At 39.1% G+C, this 23,654-nt stretch overlaps 1 protein-coding gene across 1 annotated transcript in view; it reads left to right on the top strand.

Annotated features, from left to right (window-relative positions):
- P2RX3 (purinergic receptor P2X 3) overlaps nucleotides 1–19,179 on the top strand; it is a 684,798-nt gene extending 665,619 nt beyond the window's left edge. Inside the window, exon 13 of the mRNA XM_044084177.1 lies at nucleotides 18,116–19,179. Within this exon, the coding sequence (XP_043940112.1) occupies nucleotides 18,116–18,244 (129 nt within the window). The 3' untranslated portion in view covers nucleotides 18,245–19,179. The remainder of the gene's footprint in view (nucleotides 1–18,115) is intronic.
- Nucleotides 19,180–23,654: the final 4,475 nt, after the last annotated feature.

Raw genomic sequence — 23,654 nt, 5'->3', positions numbered from 1 at the left:
GGACAAGTTTTTAGCCTTCACCGATATAGAAGGTATATCCAACATTCCTAGGAAAGTGATTTACAGAAATTCCAGGAACATAGGTAATATCCTGGAAAGTAAGAAGGTTCAAAGCAATCGAAGGACAAATAAGAAGGGCACCTACAAATGTGGACATTGTAGTCAATGCTGCTATGTAATAAATGGGGAAGGTTACAACATTGCAAGTAGGAACAAAATGATAACTAGCCAGGATTATTTTAATTGCAATACTAAAGGGATAGTGTACCTCGCCCATTGTGAAAAATGTGGTGCTTTCTATGTTGGGAAATCAGAAAGAGCTTTAAGAAAAAGGATCTACGAGCACACGTATGATATAATTACTAAGAAAGAAAGCAATGCGTTGTATAAGCATAGTAAAGTATGTAAGGAATATAAATTCAAGTTCATGGTTATAGAACATATACAACAAGATATTCGAGGAGGACCATGGGAGACCACAATCGAGTATAGGGAGTTATGGTGGCAAGTAGCCTTAAGTGCGGATAAATATCCGGGGCTCAATGACCATATATCCATATTGCCATTGTTAAAGTTAAGAGCAGCTAAGCTGTAAGAAGATACATGGCACACATACATTCTTTGGCCACTAGAGGTCCCCATGATCAATAGAAACAGGTCTGTAAACATTTACACAGAATGCAACCCAAATGAAATTTTATTGTACTGTGCTTTAATATTCTAATTCCAATTTATATTGATGCACATTTTTATATGTGATTTTATATATATATTTATTGATATTTATCTGCTTTTATTTAATATAATATGTAGTTAAATTTTAAATATTTATTCAAGTAGTTCCTTTCTTTCATAAAATGTATTTCCCTCATGTACAATTTTTAAAGTAGTTTTTTAAAACAGTTCTTCGAAGCATTCCTATTTAATCATATAAAAGTTCTCCTTTTCAAGGAACAACTAAAGTAATAATAATTATTTACTTAGAGCTACTGTGTGGTTTAATATTATTATACAGTGACACCTGGTTGTGGCATTATGTAGTTTGCATTATTTCTATTTCTTTAAATTTTTAAACTTCCAAATTAATTGCATAATTAATCAATGAATGAGATTATATAAATGATGATTATTTGATGAGTTAATTGTTTCTGATGAAGTCAAAGAAGTCGACGAAAACGCAGTATGTGTTTTTAGTTATAAGGCGTTCATACCTGTTTTTACTTGAATAAAGTGCTTTTATCTGAACAAGTGGATTGGATTATAGTTGGTTGGACCGTTCTTCGTGGTGGCGAGTGTTTCTTTTTCGTTATCTGCTTGGCGTTTTGGTAGATTGTAGTTTTAAAAATGGTGCCTGCCACAGGTTATATTTATTAACTTTGGGATTGTCTTACGGTAATAAACAGGGAAGGCTAGCTAATATATGATATTTTACCTTTCTGATAGTTATTTGGATGTAAAGAAGGTCTATTGGATCATGCTGCTTTACCATCCTTGATGTAAGTCTCTTTTGGATGAAGACTGAGACACCTCCACCTTGTTTGCTTCCTGAACAGCAGCTGGTTTAAACATGAGGAGGGCATTGTAGCCCTGCATAGCCAGAGTGCTCAACACCATTTTAAACCATGTTATAGTGACTACATGTGTGTGTGTGTATGTATATCTATATCGAATCTATCTATCTATCTATCTATCTATCTATCTATCTATCTATCTATATATCTATCTATCTAGCTATCTATCTATACACACACACACACACACACACACACACACACACACACATACATAGATAGCTATATAGATAAACATGTATATTTATATATAGATATATTTATATCACAGACATGGTTTAAGTCTTTAGAACAGACTACCCCTTTTCTGGAACAGGATCTCCATCCATGTGAAGCAGAGTTGCTCCCTAACCCAATTCAAGTGTAACTTGGACAACTAGATGGGGAACAGGAAATTTACCCCAGGTTTGGCATCTATATCTTTAATGGACAGCCTGTAAATGGTTCATCTCCCAAACCCTTTCTCATAAATGCTTCATCTCCCAAGTCCCTGCTTACACTTATCAAGGGTACCAGAACTGTCCAAGATTTGGGATGCAAGGCTAGGCTTACAAAGGCCCTTGTGGTTGTCAGCCTGGTAAACACATATGAACCTATAGTCTTTCAGTGACCATTCCTCTCGGGGGAGGGGGTGTCTTTGTTAAGAATAAATGTTAGTGGCTGGGCACCATCAACAATGAAAGACAGAATTTTGTTTTTAAGCCCTACTCTGAGGCCAGGGATGTACAGCATCAAACAATGCATCCGACATTAATGTTATGTACATCCCTCTGCTCTAGATTCACATTACATCTGCTGTATATATGCACGTACCAGCCTTATTTTCAATTAAACACCCATGATTAGCCTCTGTTTTTAACCAGGGGTCACTTATGCCACACGCACTCATATAGGCAGGACAGGCCATCAGGCTGTCCAGCTCTGGTGTTATTAGTAGAATCAAAAATACTAGATCTGCTGCCTTGTCACAGCAAAATGAACCACTGACTTGACATTATTACCTTTCTTAGTATTTAATTGCATTCTGTCAGCAAATAAGCATTAATGCAGTTTCACATTTTTATGGCTCTATATCTAAATAGTGTCTTTGACCACCACTCAATAACAAAGTTACAAGTATGTTGTATATTTGATGCTTTAGTACAGTTTCTTCTCACGTTTATGGCATCTGTTCCCATTCTAAATGGGTGCTGTAATATGTACTTGTACCCCTCACTGATAAACCACTGCTACCAATTTTCTTGAACCTCTTTTTATCCCTATAGTCTGCATTCTATTCCATTATAAATGTATGCTTCTGTGGGTCTAGACACATCCTAATGAACAGTATGATTTCCTGTTTGGAGGAATGTAATACCTCACTCTAGTAAATCTTTTAAAGCTGTGGACCATACCAGCACTCAGAAAGGTCCTTTCCCTCTTCTCTGTACAATGACATCAGTGCAGGGATGATGTTTTATTGGAAAGATGCCTTCTCCTTCTTGTCTTAGATAAGTAGTACTTAGACAGAAGCTTCTAGATGTACAACATATCTGCTTCAGCAGCACGCCCCTCTAATATTTCATTTCCTTCTGCATTGTATACCAGTTAATATTCAGATGGCCAGTTCTCCATAAAGGACATTTAGCGTCCAATATTTGCTTGATTTCCTACTGACCCCCACATCTACTTCCTTTCCATTTGATTCACAGTAAGTGCATCCCCTCCTGTCAGTCACTTTTAAAGTCTAGCACATGTCCTCATAAAAGTCATATTTCATGTTAGTATACCTTAGAGGCTAGGGCAATGCACTATAAATTAGGACTTGCACAATGGGCTTTAAACCTCATATATTTCACTTACATATTGATTGACTTTGCACATCATTTAATCAAACCAAAACTTCAGAGTAGCACCTAAAAATAAACCCTTGTATCAAGTGGGACTTAGCCACTTAAGAAACAGACTAAGCCATTCAGAATCATATACCACTCCATGATTTCTTCACAGTGGGGGATCTCTGCATTTTTTCCAGCCTTTAATATAAATGCCTCACCTAATAGCATAGCTCCAGGGCATTAGTACAAGAGTTATGTAAAGGTGCTGCATTAGTAATATAGCTATGATCCCGTATTCTTCACCAAAATAATCATTTTGTGCTCACCCTCTCCTGCAGTTAAGAAGTCTGCCAAAGCTTGGATAAGAACCTATGTCCTAGTCAGGGTGAATAGTATCACATGCATTCTTCTGCATTCCAGCGCAAAGTACGTTATACAGAATTTCTCTTATTTCCTCTTTTATGACAAATTGCTGTGATAATATATAGAAAATAATGCCCATGTATTTTATTATAGCATCACATTAGCATACTGCATTAGAATAGTGGTGAGATGTGAAACCACCTGAAATTCTTGAATCATTTATTAGAAGTTAACTCACACTGATATATGACATACAAGCTGACCATGATTGTTATGTGGTGAACGTACTACATCTTTTGTAGAATTAACTTTGAAAATTATCTCTTGCCACAGACTGTACCTAAACAATTGGGATATAGTTGTGATTACTAAGAAAATAGATGTTCTAGATCACATATTGTTTAATCAGACACTGGAGTAATTGCATTTTTATTGTCAAAAATAAACCTAGTGTAACAAGTCAAGGATATGCTTAACAAAATTTCAATGTACAGTGTGCTCCATGTGCATCCATGAAACAATATGAAGCAATTTTGTGCTTTCCATGTTGATGCTGTCTACAAGGTAGCATATGGCTATGGAGTGGAGAACTGGCAGAAGACCTATTGCTATTATTTACTTAGGACAAGAAAGCGGTGGTATTATTTTTAAGCTGACACAGGACTTAAATTAGTATTAGTTTCATAGATACTTACTATGCTCTTAATTTGTGAGGATCTTAGAAACCTGTCCCTACATTTCTTGAAATTATTAACCCTTATATTTTGCAATATGACTCTCCAAAGACAGGCTGTACAAGTTTATGTTGAGTACCTGTATGTTTCCCTAACCATGAAGAACATAGGGAATAAACAAGGAGTGAATTTACGGTTACCCATCTATTCATCCAAGTTACATTTGAATAGCATAAAAGATATACTCTGCTTTATGTGGAGGGAAAGCTGGTCTCACAGAAGTGCTATTGCCTGATACATACCTATGCCTTCCACATGTTCAGTTAATCTTGCAAAAAAGGTTGCGTTCCCTTGAACAAGTGTTCACTCTTCCACTGGACTTGTGAATGTGTAATAGGGCTAACAAAACAGGGTCTGTTAGTGCTGTATATGGTAGACAGAGGTCACCTTTCAGTAGCCTGTGTGATACTGACAAGAAAGACAAGTGTTTGAGATGGTCTACACAGATTTTATGATTTAGGTCCTTGATTTTTTTTTAATGAGGAAGCATTGTAGTCATTCCATTTGTCTGATGTGCTTGGATAGGTACACATACCAAAAGGAGCATTATACCAAATGGTTGGTCTATGGATGCAGAATACAGAGGAACAATTACATTCCTGGGCACATTAATTTTAGATATAAGCTGTTGGATAATAAGAATTTCTTTACAATAGCAGATCCATAGTGTGATGATGTGAGGTATTGCCAGCTATGCCAGAAGAAGTAAGGCAGTGGATGTGTAACATATGCCAGCATAGCTAGTTGGAGTTTTGTAAAAAAAATATATGTCATTTGTATATGAAGCTGAATTGTACAGATGCTTGTGTTCAAAGTGTATTTGTAAAGCTGCTTGTGTTAAAAAATATACCAACAGTGGGTCCTGCTGGACAGAAAAGAAATGCACCTGTATGTCAGACTGTATTGTAACTGTTCAAATTAATATATTGTGACAGAGGGTACTGGAAGAGAAGAGGTAAATCTCAGTCCAGCTAACTTTGAAAAAAGTCTGAAATTAGATTACCTGGTTTAGGCCATAAGAATTGTTTCTCACAGTTCTGATTGCAGCCAGAGATGAAATGCCTGTATAAATCAGTACTAGGAATTCTCCTGTATTGTCCTTAGGGGTGAGCTAATTGCTACCCTTGAAGGGTGGAAGTTTTTGAAATGGTTTTATAGCTTCCAGATGCTGTAACACATCTTAGCAAAGCTAAATTGCATTTATTTGAACTGTATTTGCTTTAATATTGCTGCACACTCAAGTGTGCTAACTTGCACTGCATTTGAATTGTTTTACTGATGTTTCAGCTGTTTTTCTGTAAAAAATGTTCTAAGCTTGTTTCCGACCGTTCCTATAACTAGTCTAGTCCAGATACAGATTTGCTGTATCCAGGACTGTTTGTAAACTTCTGAGCTCCCTCAAGCCTTTCTGTGTTGGATAGAAGCCTTCTAGCTTATCAGTGGGAGTAGTAATCACTAAGTAACCTGTCTACTACAAGAAGAGTGGTTTCTGGCCCAGAAATTGTAGTTTAGTGGCCGTTTGGGCAGTTTTGCCATCCCGTTTAACTTTCTGGTTTAAAAGCCCCCATTTGTGCTTGTTTCCCACCTTTCCTGTAACTAGTCTAGTCCTGATACAGATTTGATGTATCCAGGACTGTTTGTAAGCTTATGAGCCCCCCAAGCCTTTCTGTGTTGGAGGGAAGCCTTTTAGCTTATCAGTGGGAGTGGTAAGCACTAGGTAGCCTATCTACCACAGGAAGAGTGGTTTCTGACCCAGAAATTGCAGTTTATTGAACATTTGGGCAGTTTTTCTTTCCCTTTCAACTTTCTGGTTTAAAAGCCCACACTTGCATGGGTTTGCACTTGTTTAAGCTCCGCTCAGCGGCGCTGAGCTGAAGTAAACTATTACTTGTGCCAGAAAGTTTTCTCTTCAGTTTTTCCCTTAGATCTTGCTAGTTCTTTCTTTCTTGCACTTCAAATAGCCCAATGGCTTTACACTTCAACAGGTTTTTGTAGCAATTATTATAGCAAACCTAAGAGCCATTACCACTAGTTATTCTTTATGGAAATAGCTCCAGTACTTAGTAGTTATGACCACCCCTCCTGGCATGATTAAAGGGCAGTTCCCTGTGCTTTCTCCTATTAACCTGGTGCACTTGGACATTCTGAGGCAGTGTAGCAACTGCCTCATGTACAGACAACCCTCTCCTCTTACCTCCCAACACTCAGACTTGTGAGAGATGCGCTTATATCACCAAATATGAAGCTATGCACTCTCCAGACAAGATCAGTCTAGCTGGTCAAATAGGAGAAGATCAACAACTACACAACACCACATGGAACACATAGCTATCCAGAATACCCACTATCACAGCTCTCACATAAAAACACAAACCACACTCCAACCTTCACAGAGGTACTCAATAGAAATTTACCCAAACAGCAGAGACCTCCAAGACAGAAATGCACTCGACCACCACAACACAGCACAAACCACAGGACACATAGTTCACCTTCACAGTGTGCCTCTCAACCTAAGCCCCTAAGGCTAAAAACTTTGCCCAATGCACTAATCATAGGTGACTCAATAGTGAAGCACACAGATGTCCCACTCACTAGGTTGAATAAGGAGAAGGTAACAGTCAGCTGTCTATCAGGTGCCAGAATCCGACACATAACACATGCACTCAGGTCACTCTACAACAAGTACAAGTATAACTCTGTCATTGTCCATGTGGGTGTGAATGACCTGAAATGCACCTACCTGGACTACATGAAAAGAGACATGGTGGAGCTCTTGGATTATGTGGCACAGGCAGGTATGACACTAGCCCTGAGCATTATCCTGCCATCACCCAGAATGATACCGCAGTACAAACAAAAAATGATTGACTTCAACAATTGGCTAAGTTTCTGGTGTGATTCTAAGGGGATCCAGTATCTGTCTGCTTGGGATGACATGATTGAGAGACCTCAGTGCTTTGCCAGAGATGGCCTGCATCTGTTACCCCTTGGTTTCCAGGTACTGGCTAAAGCTCTTGCCACCCTTATAGTGCCTTTTTTAGGAGGTGTTCCAAAGACCAAATTACCACTGTAGCAGCTATAAATAAATGCAATCTGAGGGTCATGCTGCTCAATGCTAGAAGTCTAAATCTCAAGATGCACTCGCTTGAAGCATTCTTCAAAATGGAGAACATCAACATTTGTGCTGTAACAGAGACCTGGTTTAAAGTGGCAGAAAGCACCCCTGTGCTACCAGGCTATAATTCATTCCACATCTTTTGGCCCCAAAACATGGACCGAAGCTCCAAAGGCAGTGGTGTCTTCATATTCATAAAGGATATGCACACCTCCAGACTAGTAGCCCAGCATAATGCATCTGAGATACGTTAGGCACAACTAACACTGGGTAAGACTGTGATCCAGGTCATAGCCTGCTATAGGTCCCCAACTATGTCCCTAGTCTCTCACTTCACATTCCTAAGCACCCTGGAATCTATCAAGGTCCAACCCAACACTGTCATACTAGCAGACTTCAACTACCCCTCCATCAACTGGGACAACTACTCAAGAACCAATGCACTGGCCCAACGGTTCCTGGAATTCATCAATTCCAATGCCCTGGACCAGCTCATTCTTACCCCTACTAGAGGAAGCAACATCCTTGATCTGGTTATTACTAACACGGGCAGCCATTGCTCTACACCAATAGTCAATTCCTCCCCATTTAGATCCAACCACAAACTAATCACCATGGAAATCCACATCTCACCCCCCCCCCACAAAGGTAACCACCATGAAAAACTTCTCCAAAGTTGACTTTGGACTCCTAAAAGCAGAGGTGGCTAACTTTACGGCACCCATGCCAATAAAAAATAGATGCATGAGTGCCAAATCTATACCAATGCACTGTACAAACACATACATAAATGCATGGAACTAGCCATATCCAACAGAACCAAGACACTCTCTTCCAAAAAAAGGAAGCTGGCCTGGTGGTCCCCTGCCATTAATAAACTCTACAACAAAAGGAAGAAACTGTTGCAGAAAAAGGTGAAGGCCCAAGACTGGAAAAATTCCCTTATTAGACTCAATAAAAACTGAGATCCCGCATCAAAACCTCCAAAGCCAGCTATGAAGGCAGAATTGCGGCAGACACTAAAAACAACTACAAAGCCTTCTTTAGTTATAATAAGAATCTCCATGGAAATATCCAGATTTGCTTTGAGTTACTTCACAATGGTACCTCCTATACTGAGCCATCAAATATTGCCAACATACTGGCCTAGAGATTCAATGCCAACTTTACCCCCCCCCCCTCAAAAGGACCAATCACAATACCAGAAGACTGCCAGGTACCCTGCATTACTGCAGCACAGGTTAAAGCTGCATTGCCTAAGGTCAAGAATACAGCTTCCATGGGACCTGACAATATCCCTGGCTGTTTTCTACATGAATTACAAAGTGAACTGGCACCACACCTGTTAGCTCTGTTCACTCACAGCCTCACCTCAAGCTTTGTCCCTACCAAATGGTGCACTGCTATAGTCATCCCTCTCCATAAAGGAGGAGTGACTATAGACCCTGGAATTTATCTCCCCATTAGCCTGATGAGTCTGATATGTAAGGCTATGGAGCACATCGTCATGGACCTAATTAACAAGGATATGGGGAATCTCCAAACTCTGTATTCCATGCAATTTGGTTTTGTGAAAGGTAGCTCATGCCTGCTCAACCTGGTTGACTTATTTCCGTCAGTCACCAGAGGGGTGGATGAAGGTAAGGCAGTTCATACAGCCTACCTTGATCTGGCCAAGGCCTTTGATACCATTCCTCACACAAGAATTATTGATAAACTAACCAAACTAGGCATCAACTCCTATATCATTAGGTGGGTTGCAAATTGGCTCACAGATAGAACACACAGTGTGAAAGTAGCGGACTGCAAGTCAGACTGCTGACCAGTCACGAGTGGAATCCCACAGGGATCAGTTCTGGGTCCCCTCCTATTTAGCATCTACTTCTCAGAAGTCCAGGCCAACATGGAGGGACTCTAGATGATCAAATTCACAGATGAATGCAAGCTGGGAGCCATTATTAACTCCCCAAGTGATGCAGACATCCTACAGAAAGGCCTCACTGAGACCAATGACTGGTGTTGAAACTATGGCCTTAAGCTTAATGCCAAAAAATGTGTCATCATCCCCTTTGGGAAAAACTCAGTTCCCACTAATTAACACATCGATGGGAGCCCACTGGACACTGAAGGCATTATAGGAGATCTGGGGACACAGGTTGACAGCAACCTCTCCTTCAACCACCACATTTCCACTGTGGTCAGAAAGCCCTTCTATGTGGCACATCTCATTACCAAGGGTTTTGCATCCAGGAATAAAGAGGTCATCATTTCTCTCTACTCTTTCCTCATTAGACAAATCATAGAGTATAATTCCCCATTTGGCATGTACCTCACTAGACACCTGCAACAGCTGGAGAGACCAGAAAAGTACTTCACGAAGAGGATCCTAGGCCTTAAAGACATGTCCTACATGGACAGACTAAAAAAGATTCACCTATTCTCTGTCTCATATCATCTACTAAGAGGCGATCTCTGCTTCACTTACAAAGCCATGTCTGACCCAGCTCTGTTAGAAATGGTACATCTAAAGAAATCCCAATCCCTCCCAGAGACCTCAACTTCATTACCACAATCAACAGAACATGCTGGCAGGACAAGTTCATAACCCAGAGATGGCCCATGCTCTGGAATAGACTTCCCATACATGTCAAGCAGAGCACCTCACTAGCCGTCTTCATGAGAAATCTAGATGAGTGGATGGGAAATAGAAGGTTCACCCGAGGATCACTCCAGTGGCTGTACTTGATAGAGACACTGGAAACTAACAATGGGTGGCACAATGCCAGGGCAATTTTATGGGCTAGGCTTGTAAAGGCCCCAGGGCCATTAGCCTAGTACACACTTATGAACCTATGAATCTATGAACATATGTGCTAGATTCTGGTTCATTTTTAGTAAAATGGGTAGTATGGGAACCACAGTCAGATGACCAGATGTGATATCTTTCTATAGCCAGCACTGAAATTATATTAGTGAGAGATGTCACTTAGCTCTCAGCAGTCTGTTTTTGAAACTTGACAAAGAAGGACCGCTCACCTACATCATTTTGCCTTGCTCTAGTAAGTGAACTAGGGAACACTAATTCTTTAATCAGTCAGGAAAATACAGTGAAATTAGTTAAGTACTGTTTTTTCTGTATCTGTATGAATCTATCCATTTGTGTTATTTTTAATATTTCCTGTGATTGAAACTCTGGTGTTTATTGTAAATAGATATTTGGTATTTTCATGTTCTTTTATTATTTATTAATAAACACATTTAAACTTTTCATTGTGGCTGGCCTTTTAGAGACTATTTTAACCTTTGAAAGTACTTATATTTATTTGGTGACACTGTGGCCCCTCCTGAAAGCATTGCTGCATTGGTCAAACACTACCATTTGTATTAGTATTAATTTTACTCAGTATAATTGGGTACCCTGGTAAGACTCTTAGAGTAGCTGGCTTTGAAGTGTTCTGGTGGCAGTATCTACCTTATAGTCTGGGCAAAGGGGGGCATAGCTGGTAAATCTGTGTCAGCATTTCCTAGGTGTGTGCACACACACGTGTATGTGTGTGTGTGTGTGTGTGTGTGTGTGTGTGTGTGTGTGTGTGTGTGTGTGTGTGTGTGTGTGTGTGTGTGTGTGTGTGTGTGTGTGTGTAAATCAAATCTCAAACAGTGTGTGTGTCAGCTACTTGCAGCAGGGACATAGAGCACTGGTTTCACAGATACGTTGGTGGAGGACTTGGCTTGGAGCGCTCAGCTGAGGACTCAACTCTACAGCTGTGGTCAGTGTGTTGTCTTATTTGGGGCCTAGTGAGAGAAACCCAGACCCAGGACTGGAGTTTGTTCCCTGTGTGCTCTTAAGGGAAATAGTGATTGGTGCAGACAGCTGCATCTGGAAATACTGTGTGCATCTATTTTTGCTCCAAGTGAATGCCCCTCACCAGTGTCAGTGGTGAGGACTGAGGCCTCTAGATTACTATCCCAGAGGAGGGGTATCACACATAAGTTCTAATATCTCTAACAATGGGATACAGTTTTCAGGAAGATGTTGTCAATATGGTAGTTCATATGTTGTTACTAGGCTAACGACCACTAGGGCCCTTACAAGCCTACGTGTGTACCCCAAACCATTTGGGTTTGAAGTATCATATGGGGGCATGTTAGTAGGTAGGTTGCTAAGGATTTGAAGGGGGTGTTAGGATACTGCTTTACTTTTTGACAGCCTGTCTACATAACAGATTTTGGGGCAGACTGGGGGGGGGGATACATTTCCAATTTTCAATCCAGTTGTCAAGATTTTGTTTAAATAGGGGCAGGGATGAACTTTGTTTACATAGATGGAGAGCGTATTCCATAGTGTGGGGATCCTTTGAGACTCATATCTGTCTCTCAAGCATGTTCTGTTCATGTCACAAGTGAAGTTCAGATCCCTGGATCTAGTGTTTCTGGAGCTCTTTGCATTGCATATGTACAACAGATCCATCAGGACTGTATCTGAAGAAGTCCTGTAAGCTAGATCAACAGTTCATTCATCCTTGAGATATGTGACAGCAAATTCCTCCCTGTAATGGTCCTTAATCACTGTGCAACCCATCACAGCTATGACTTAAAACATTCTTACTGCAAAATGATCATTTAAAAAGCACTGAAATATGACTGCCTTGAGAAAGGCTACTCTCCCATAAACCCATACCCACCACATTGATTAATGGCTAACAAATGGTTATATGATTAAACTGAAAAAAATAAATAATTCAATAAACCAACTGGCTTGATGAACAGCTCTTGGAGAATGTTATGAAGTTCAATGCTTGACATGAAGTTGCTGCTTACCCTGCTGACTACTACAACCAGATACAAAGCAAAGAGCCGGGGAAAACCCCTCATAGAAATGTGTGCATAACCAAAGGGGGGCAAAAAAAGAGTGCATGCATCATACAGTCAGCACTGGCCTGGACCCCTCCCCAACATTATGAAACTCAGATGAGTAATCTATTACAATGAAAAATTCTGACCATATCAAGATTAAGAAGGTTAAGGTTTGGGGAGAGGGGTGATAAGCCCTTTACAGGCTATACAACTGGTGCAAAATTTATGGCATGCTGAAATTATTTTAGTCAGGTGCGTGTTACATTTTAACACCTGCAAACTTTCAGACACTCTCAAACAGCCTAATGTAGTGAGCAAATTGTGTAAAAGAGTGGAATTTCTTCTCTAAAAAGAGTTTGTTTTGAAATGCACTTCTGTACTTCAGAAGCATTTTTGTTCTATGATTAACTTGATTTCTGTCTATACTCCTAAAACTACATGTGGTTTGGAATAAATAAATAATGAAGGTTGTGAGGTTTTTTTTCACATTTCAGTGCCATTTACAAAGGGGGTCATGTTTACTAAATGATACATTTATACATTTCTAGGCATTTAGTTTCACTCCATACTTTTGGCACCAACTGCTTGTTTGGAACAGGCCCTCTTGTAGAAGAATGGTGTCATCTGGAGAGATTATGATGGCATCAAGTTTACAGTCATCTATAAACTTGATCAGCTACAATCCCTTAACATTAGCTTTGACCTTCAATAAATATGTGGCAAAGAGAAATGGCCCAAGGACTGAACTCTGGGACACTCCACTAATGATAGGTCTTTTGGAGGAGGTAGAGCTGTCCCACCCTTACTTCCTGGGTTCTATTTGTGAGCTGGTTTGCCATCCAGTTAGTTGCATAGGGATTAATAGCTAGCGAAGAGACATTATTTATGATGCGTGAGTGTGGGATAGTGCTGAACACCTTTGTGAAGTCCAGATAGGCAGTGTGCACTGATCTGCCCACATCCATTACTTCAGTCAACCAGGTTAAGTATGCATGACCTGCCCTTGATAAACCCAAACTGGTTTAGGCTGAGAGTCTGTAGGTCACCTATATCCCTGTTTATTACTTATGTGATGATCCTCTTAATAGCCTTAAAGATGAGGCTGCCAGGCTTATGGTTCTCTAATTACTAGTATGTGTTGAAGTCCCACCTTTTTGGTAAGGATGTGACTGTAGCTGTCCTCCATTCATACAGCACAAGGCCTGTTTTGAGGTTAATGTTGAATAGCCTCTGTAGGGAGTCTGACAGTTCATCTTTCAAGCTAGCCAGTAGGCAGCCTGATATGTTATCTGCCCTAAAGACTTAATGTTGTTGGCCTTAGATAGTGCCTTGAAAACTTGCTGTTGGGAGATATGAGAAGACAGGGAGGATAGACATGAGTATTTCAAATAAGAATATTGATCAGAAGATGGAGATAAAGTTGGATCTGAATTTGTCTTATCCTATATTGGCTGTGTCCTCTCGACCTGAGTATGTGATATCAGTTACTATAACTTTGCACAGTACTTGGCAGTGCTTCTGAGATTTCCTTCTGAGATTTCTAACATAGTTAAAGAAGGCTTTGTGGGTATCTTTTGCCTGGGTGGATACATTTACTTCACATATGGCTTTGGTTGATTTGATTGGGATTCAGAGTTCCTTGTTTAATTTAAAAATAGCATTTTGTGGATTCTTGACAGATTTAATTTTGCATACAATTAATTTTTTTTCTTTTGTTATAGAGCCTGTTTACATTAAGGTTTGATCATATGGGTTTGTTTTTGAATTTTGAGCTATATTTATTGCTAACAGGGACAGATGCATCTATGCAATTATTTGCATGTGCTTTGAATTTGATAGTAAAGGATTTCACAAAAACAGTAGGATTATCAAGGTAGAAGGGGATTTTGAATTTAGTCAGGTCATAACATCTGCTTTGAACTTGGTAGTAAAGGATTTCACAAAAACAGTGGGATTGTCAAGGTAGAAGGGGATTTTGAATTTAGTCAGGTTATCATTCAGTTGTAGTAGATTAGCCTTTGCATAATCTCGGATTATTGAGGTATTGGAGGATGTTTCTGGCTTCACTCCTAAAGTGAATATGATTGACTTGTGGTCCAATTTACAAGGTAGAAGGTTACAATAGGCAGTGAGCAGAGCTGTCTTGTATGTGTAAGAAAGAAGTTTAGGATTTTATACCCACTGGTTGAGGTATGGACAAATTGGTCCAGAGAGTTTCTATTTATGAAGTCCAGAAATTTCTGGGTATACATCTTTCAGGATGTATATGTCTCCTATTTGATGGAAGAATAATTGAAGTCTCCTCAGAGTATGTTGTTTGCCTTAATACATAGGAACTCCTTACTGGTTAGGTAGGAAGTATGGGCTGAGGGGAACCTTGGGAGTGTCCTGGGCTGAGGGGGGCATAAAGGAGGTTAGCTATGATGTGATAAAGGGTTTTGTTTGCAGTAAGTTAGAGATGGAGGAATTCCAAGTCATTTTCTTTTCTAACAAGTCTAGAGGTGAAATTTTTTTAAAGAATGTAGAGACACCTCCATCTTTACTGCCTTTACTTCTAATGCAGTGGGGTTGTATAAGATATAGGCATTGAAGCCCTCCATGGATGAAGTGCTTTCACTAATCCTAAACCAGAACTCTGTGGCAATATATAAATAGTGTTTGAAGGGTGTGGAGTTTTTTGTCTAGGTTTCTAGCACTGAGCAGCAACACTTAAAGGTTATCTAGATTCTGTTTAATTATAGTCGAAGTTTTAGAAGATTGACTTTGCCTAAAAAAGAAAAGCACAGTGGGGGGGGGGTGTTTTACCCAATATATGGAATTTCCTCCAAGGCTGGTATTTATTCCACCCCTTAGAATGATACCAGATTCTAAATCAATTGTTGAAGTCATCTTATCTTTTGACTGTATTGTGGTGTCATTCTTGGTGAAAGTAGAATAAAGCTCAAGGCTAGGTTCATACCTGCCTCAGACACATATTCAGAGAGCTCCAGCATGTCTCTCTTCATATAGTCTAGGAAAGTGCATCTCAAGTCATTTACACCTACATGTACAATGACTATGTCATATGTGTATTTGAGGTGCAGGGACTTCAGTGCTTGTGTGATGTGGCGAATCCTTGTGCCTGATAGGCAACTGACCATGACTTTGTATTCGCACAATCTGGAGAGTGGTGCATCAGTGTGTCTCACGTGTGACGGCTTGCCTTTCGGACTTTTGGACTAAATTGGACCAAATCTGTGTTACTCATAGATGTATGTCTCATGGAGTGAGAGTGTGAGGTTGCTGAGGGTATTTGTTTCTTGAATTACATTTATGAGGCCTCTGTGGTTTAAGTAGGTTACTTCTAAGAGCTTCAACATATGTAAGCCTATGTGTTTGGGATGAGGTGTTTGAGATTGGTTTAGTGGATTAATGTTGAGTCATCAAAGGTAATTTTGAAGCACAGAAAAAAAAAAGGAGTGGACACTCCATGTGGAGGATTCTCTCACACCCCTGGGACATATATATATATATATATATATATATATATATATATATATATATATATATATATATATATAAACTCCACACAACACTGGAAAAAAAAAGCAAACTCCACTGTCGGTGAAAGTTTTTGGTTGTTTTAAGGATGTGTCATTGACTGTGGTATATTTAAAAAAGTGATTTGACTGTTTTTAATTTGTCTGAAGAAGGGTTTCAACCCGAAAGCGCTTACCTCTGGATTTTATTGTGTTCCATTAAACGAAGATTACATAGCAGTGTCCTGCCTTTCTTTTGTTTGCTGATTTTCGTGTTTGGTGAGGAGGACTTTGGCACTGATACGGTGACTGTGTTTTGGATTTAGTTTTGATGAACAGCACTTGTTCTTTTCTTGTTCACCAAAATTACATTTGATGACATGATGTGCTTCCAGCTTAGTGTGGTGGTGACAACTCTGTTATTTGTATTGGCCTCGTGTGAGAGCTTTGCATCCAGTGACATTATAAAATTGCATCTCTCACACTGGGGCAGATTGTTTAAGTAATAGGGGTTTGTCAGTGAACATGATACAATTGATACATTTTCGCAGAATGCCCATTTCAACCAAACTAGTTGCAGAGACGGTTGGAAAGTGCAGATCCATGGCTCCAATTTTTTACTGCTGTAGGCTAAAGGGGACAAGTGCCTAAGAGATTAAGATTTGCTAAAATGTAGTAAAAATGGGTCTATATGATAAGATCAAAAGCTCAAAAGACTGAAAACCAAAATATCTAAAACTCAAAATATCAAACATGAGAATTTGTCCCTTCTGCACTGTTACACGATCTTAGAGCTGGTATATATAATTAACATGGGTGTGGGGGTGCAGCCCTAAAAAGAGGGGTGCAGGAGGGCTTGTTTTCTGCATTAAAAATGCGTTTGATATTTTGAGTATGGGATATTTTGATTTTCAGTCTTTTGAGCTTTCGATCTTAAAATATAGATCCAGTACAAACAGGTCACTGAAGAAATAGCACTTGACAGCAGCATTGAATGCAGCTGCAGGAGACAAAAATTAGTTAGCAAAGACAGTTTTCATGTGTTTTTTTTTAGGTGTTCCTGTTTCCACGCACACTCCAAAGACATGCAGTAGGTAGACTGGAGACTCAAAATTTTCCATAGGTATGAGGGTAACGTGTGATACAGAAGAAAGAACTGGCAACCTACTTCCATTTCCTACCTTTGCCTCTTAAACTCAATGGAGAGCAGTAGCTGTTGGTGGAGTCACTCTAGAAGTTGGCTGAGATTCGTAAGAGAGAGAGAGAGAACAGCAATCATTAGGGATATTGAGGAGACAACAAATATAGTAATAGAAGGAGTAATATTAGTAAGATGCATGCCAGGGGCCAGTGTCATCACAAACTTAGTGCACTGGTTGGTGCACTAGGAACAAAACAAACGTGAGGAGCCAATTTTTTACAGATTTCATCATCACCGTCATCATCAAGATGACCTGATGAAGTCCAGTTAATAGATGAAAGCGCTTACCATACATGAATATGAATAAAGCCGAGTTCTTTCAGTGACTCGGTCTGGTCAAATTTTTCTATTTTTATTTTTTTAAAACTAAATAGTGACTTTTGACATTTTGGACTAGTTTTAACAGTTTCCTAGTGTTGGAATTTAGTTAATTGGCCAGCTTTTGTAACAAAAAAAAGAAGGCAAAACAGCCTGCTATGCTCATGATGCAGTCCGATAATCTCCAGAGGAAAATATCTTTTTTTCATAGCCTGCCAACTACTTAATTCAGTTGTGTTAAAGTGTTTGAATCCTGTCTGGACACAGATGGCCAGTGCTTTTTGGTGTATTATGGTGCAGTTTCAGGTATGTTTTGAAATTATATTTTAGCTCTGCCTTAGTGGGACGGTACTCCCAATTAATATACAAGCCTAAAGTGACTAATCCCTATATTGTCAGATTATTACTGTTTGTTCCTATTTGCTTTTTCCTCACACATGTTGGTGCTTAGGATCAGACTGTACAGTAAACTTCTAATCTGATTATGAAATGATCTTATTTCAGAGATTACCACATAATCAAAATTGTTAGAGCGTGTTTATTACCATCTTTATTGACTGTTCATGACTAAAGAATTACTGGATGGCAATTATTTCAACCACTTTTTTTTCTGTCCGTCAGGTTACTGATTTTCATATACAGGCTGCTGCATCCCAAAGTCAAGAGCTCTACAAGAGTAACACGACACTGACATTTAGGAGCGAGGAGAAACAGTCTACAGACTCAGGGTCCTTTTCACTGGGAACTTAATATTTCTCCTACACTTTAAGAGTTTTCACTCCCTCTCTTTCTTTCATTACCTTCCCCACATGTTTATTTCTCTGCATATCATAAGGAACTTAGGAATCCAATGGGAAAAGGTTGCATGACCTCTGTGCATTAAACGATTTTGCCATAATGACTTTACTGGAGGTCTAACAATTCTGCCACTTTTACCTTAGGGAGTATCTGGTGATGAAACTGAATAAAATGGCAAAAAACAAATTGATATGAAGTTACAAGGTTTATTCCAGAGAAAATGCAGTGCAGGACACCTGAGAGAGTTAATCCTCATGATATTACTGTACTGCTTAATTGATACAAATTGTAACGCTAAATGCATTTATCATTGGATGAGTGTGGGGGTGAGGTTGTTTGTGTGTTAGCTTAAATGGTCTGCACTGGAACTGAAACGGGCAAAGACCAATAATGCTGTTGATTTTCACTGTGGAGCTTTCTCTCCTTCTCTTGCTCTCTCTGTTTTATTGTTATTGCCCAGTCAATATTTCTTTTAGAAAGTGATATGCCACAAATACTGGTTCAGACTCTAGTATTATTGAATCAGACCAGAACCTTTCATAGCTCTGCTAATTTCCACTAAAGATTTGCTAATTTAGGTAAATCACATTTAATACCAGGATATCAGTGTCCTGCATTGCATATGCTTTGGTACTGGTGATATTACAGCTGTCAAAAATTTAACTGGCACCACTCAGAAATGTATCAGTAACTCATTGAGTTATGCTAGTCTTTTGGAGGTCAAATACATATGAGTCAGCAATCATGGGAAGTACTCAAAAAAGGTTTTGTAACAGTTAATTGTCACCAAAGAGAAGTATATCAGTGAAAGTATTTCTAATGTAGAACCCAGAATGATATTCAGTTGAAGGTATGCCTCTCAACTGTCCAGATTTTCACTTCATATTTTTGGCATGTTTCTCATACATTTTTGGTTTTCTGGCAAATCATTGAGGATGTAAGTCAGAAAATAAAGACAGGCTTTTCAGTTTCAAACTTCATATGTTTCAGAAAATTCACACTAATGGAAAACCTGCTATCCTATCAATTTTCTAAAAGCAATATTTAACAATTATTCCTATTTATGGGCCTTTGTCTCCCCTATTATTTTTGGCTCTGTCCAGATTTCTTGCTCTAAGAGGTTCAGAGATATGGCTGAAGAAGTTTTTTCTTTGTGATACTTATACCTGTTTCAGATGAGGTTTGTGCCATTTGTGCTTAAAGTCCACTGGGGAAGCATTATAAGCCTTCAGTTGGGAATGTTCTACTATCTTAATATTTCCATTCATACTGAATGAATGTCTGTTGGGATTTCAAAGTCATGCCACCTATTTATTATGAGACACAGGAAGTGATCACTGTTTCAGTAATCCTGCAATACCATAGGACATTTTTTAACTTTTTACAATATGTTTCCATTACTAGGATAAATTAGTACTGTGCCAGATGTCTTCCTCAACTGTAACTTGAGTTTATTAATTTTTAACCCTCTTCTTCTCAAAATGTAATGTCTTTGTAATATATATGTATGAATGAAATGATTGTCAGTTATGTGATATTTGCAGCATAAAATAAAGTTTGTTTATAACTCTTGATCATCTCTTAGTATATCATTTTTCTAGATTGTAGGCAATGTCTTGCTTCACGACATGTGATAGAAAGCAAAAGAGATTAATGGATATGCTGAGATAAACAGAATTATTGAAGAATAAAGAAAATGCACATCAAGGATTTTTATAGATTATAGATTCAAAGATGTTCCAAGGCCAGTGAGTTTTATGACCATTCATGCCTTGCCAGTGCACTCCTTCATGCCAGCTATACTTTCTCCAGGAAGGTCATACCAGTCAATCCCAGAGTAAATTTGTGGCTACCCATCCAGTCATCTAATTTATGTTTGAAGGAAGCTAGTGAGCCATAGTGCTTAACATGCAGATAAAGTTTATTCCACATGTTTGGAAGATACTAGCTTATCAACTTGTCCCACCACTATGTTTTATATATTTGTTGGTGAAAATGTAGGTAACTGGTTCTAGTGCTGGTACAGATATCAGATTTTCAGGGATACAGAAGGTCCAGAACAACTGGGTCTCTACTGGCATGGAATTTTGCAAGGCATTGAGTAAAGTGATAGAGCTTCCAGCTTCTCCTGGTGGCTCAGGGACTTTAGTCATCTGATCTTATTTAGTTAGAAAAATGTGTCCCCTTTCTAATTGTTTGATATGTTTAGAGAGATACATCCCATAGAGGACATTATACTCAACAACCGTTCTGATCAGTGCTGAACATAAGTAAGTGATTACCACTTTAGACCTTTATGATACTTACTTGGCAATTAGCTGTGCTAATTAAAAGTACTTTCTGACAGTTGTTGTCCCATTATGGTCAAAAGACAGCTAGTTATCAACCCAAGTTCCTTTATTCCTGACTACATTTTCAATTTGTACCAGTGAGTTCACTGTACTATATGATGAGGGGTGGGTTGTCTCCCAAAAGTGATGATACTACACGTTTTAGTATTTAGTCTGAACCCATCTTTAGTACTCCAAGAGTATACTGGGAGAATTCATTCCAGAGGGAATTGGGTATCAGATAACAATGATCTCCACTTTGCACCATCTGCAAAGCTTGTTAGCCAGTGATCTTGGCTCTTTGCTTGAAGATCTGAGAAGTAAATGCCAAAAAAGAAGAGGCCCATCACCAAACCCTGAGGGACACTAGTCACGATCACACTTTCTGGTGAGGCAGCTACAACTGTGTGTATTCTGTCATTCAGCTAGTTTGCTATCCATCTTACCACACATAATTCAATATTTAAAGCATTTAGTCTCTATATGATGCTGTCATGGAACTATGCAGAAGGCTTTGGTCAGATTAAGATACACCATGTATATTGTGTGGCCACTGTGTACTGTCCTCATAACCCTTTTGAAGAAATTTACCATATTCAGTAGACATAATCCACCCTTCACAAAACAAAACCATTGAGGAGAAAGCTAGTAAGATTCTTGATATTGTAGTTTATGACGTCAGTCATAATATGTTCCATGGTTTTGCAGATGAAGCTTATAAGACTGTCAGGTCTGTAATTACCCTGGTTGGTTGTAAAGGCACCCTCACCCTAATCAAAACAGTTATGATATGACTAAATCCTTTGCCTTAGCCTATCTAATGTATGCATTAATAAAAGTAAATATAGAATCATATACCCACAGGTAGAATCATATACCTGCAGGTATATGTGACTTGGGTTTCATTTCTGCAGAGAATTGGGAGCACAGATTTTCAGTACTAGGTTAGATTCTGTAGGGAACTTCATGAATTGTTTTCAGTCATCAACTTATTACAGTGACACGCCATATCTTCTCCATTATTATACTGATTACACTATGACATTATTTTTAAAGCCTTCTATATGTATAACAAATGTACATTAAAAGTGCTTTATGTACATCCTGACAGTTCCACATGAATGCACTCTACCAAGGATGACATCTTATGTTTGGGTTTAAGTGTGCTCAGTGGATCTAGGGTTGCAGCATTAGCCTGGCACAGAATATTGGCAGCTGTTTCTCTATCACTTTCACAAAAGGTAGCCATGCAGGCATCTGGATGATTGTCAGACATACCATCTCTATCCGGTTTCATGTGGTCTCCAGTACTTATGGCTTGGTCATTGTCATTTCTCATCTCATTTCAGCCATAGCTCTCAACCTTCCATCACCAAAATGAGGAACACTAGCCTTCATAATGTGGAACAGATGGGCAAAATGTGGAACACATACTAATGGCTTACTAAAAACTTTAACCAGAAAGGTCAGAGGATAGTTAAAATATACTGGTTTTACTTATAAAAAAGATCTTCTAATGAATTAATGTGATTTATTTCTCTTTACCATGAATATCAGTTAAAAAATTCTTATCACTGATTGTGTGACAGACCCTTTCAATGTGGAACTTCGAGTAACATGAGCTTTTTAAGACTGGAAATGAGGTATGTTCCTCATAATGAGGTACACTTAAGAGGTAAGATTTCAGCTGACCTATGCATGGCAATATTTTGAACAATTCTGCACGTTAGTGCACCAACCTAATCTGTGTTTGACCTTTTCCTTATGTTTAGACTGTCATACTGTCAGCTGAAGTCTGAGTGTTCAATGTGCAACTACTCACTACAACTTTTTGCTTGTCACAGCATTTTAAAAACTGGGCTTAACAAATTTAGTTATGTTTATTTTTTTGTTTGGCTACATACTGTTGTGGTAAGAAGAATGCAGAAAAGATCAAGTCAGCAAAGTTAAGGTGAACAGCAGTATAAAAATAAGCAGCACGTTTGCAAAATGAAACAAGAGAAACTGAACAAAACCCTATTGTAACTTTGGGATGTTGGAACTCTTTATGATGCAACCAGTAAAGGAACTTGTCTAGACTAAGAAGCAGCTACTTAGTGGTAGATTTTATGTATCCTGTAGAAGAGAACAATTACTGTCAAGCAGGCTGTAAATAACTGCCTGGAGCATGGCCAAAGTCCTTTTACTGCATACTTGTATACTGAAGGGAGCAGAGAATGGGATGGTGAAACAAATCTCAATAGATGAGCTCAGGGAAAATCATGTGAATATAAAAATAGCCAGTAGCTTTAGACAAAAAGTACCTGTACCATATCTGGTCGTAATATAATGTGTCTTTGCAAGCAAGAGTAAGAACTACTTTATCTAAATATTTGCAGAGTGAATTAGTATGTTAATGCCATTTAGTGCAAAATTAACATAGAGAAGTAGGCAGAAGAAAGAGAAAATGAGAAACAGTGGCAGCAGGAACACTTGGAGAAAAGGCTGGAGGAGTTGGTGAAAGGTAGTGGTGTGAGGTATGTAGCTGAAGAACTTTTAAGGAGATAGGAAGCACTGAATCTGCAACTGAATGAGATCAGAGGGCTGAGGCTGATGGTGGACTGAACAAGATCAGAGGGCTGAGGCTGGTGGTGGACTGAATGCGATCAGAGGGTTGAGGCTGATGGTGGACAGAATAAGATCAGAGGGATGAGGCTGGTGGTGGACTGAGTGTGATCAGAGGGCTGAGGCTGATGGTGGACTGAAGGAGATCAGAGGGTTGAGGATGACAGTAGAAGATTTCAGGTGGAAATGGAGCCAGCTGTGAGAGTGGGGCAGGGGGCTACAAGGTATAAGAGTTATGACAGCCAGTAGGAGAGGGAGGGAGAGTAAACAAGTAACCAACAGCCAGTGAATAATCACAACAGTGCACTAACAACATGGGAGAAAACAGTAAAAGGGGCAGGACAGGTATAGTTGGCTAGAGAGACAAGAGACACAGAAACTAGAACAGAGTAGTCAGTAGAAGCAGAGTCAGCTCAGTAGCAAGGTAA

The sequence above is a fragment of the Protopterus annectens genome, chromosome 9.part0 (genome assembly GCF_019279795.1).
Source record: "Protopterus annectens isolate FY-2018-M chromosome 9.part0, PAN1.0, whole genome shotgun sequence".
NCBI lineage: Eukaryota > Metazoa > Chordata > Ceratodontiformes > Protopteridae > Protopterus > Protopterus annectens.
This window is presented reverse-complemented; position numbering and strand designations above follow the sequence as displayed.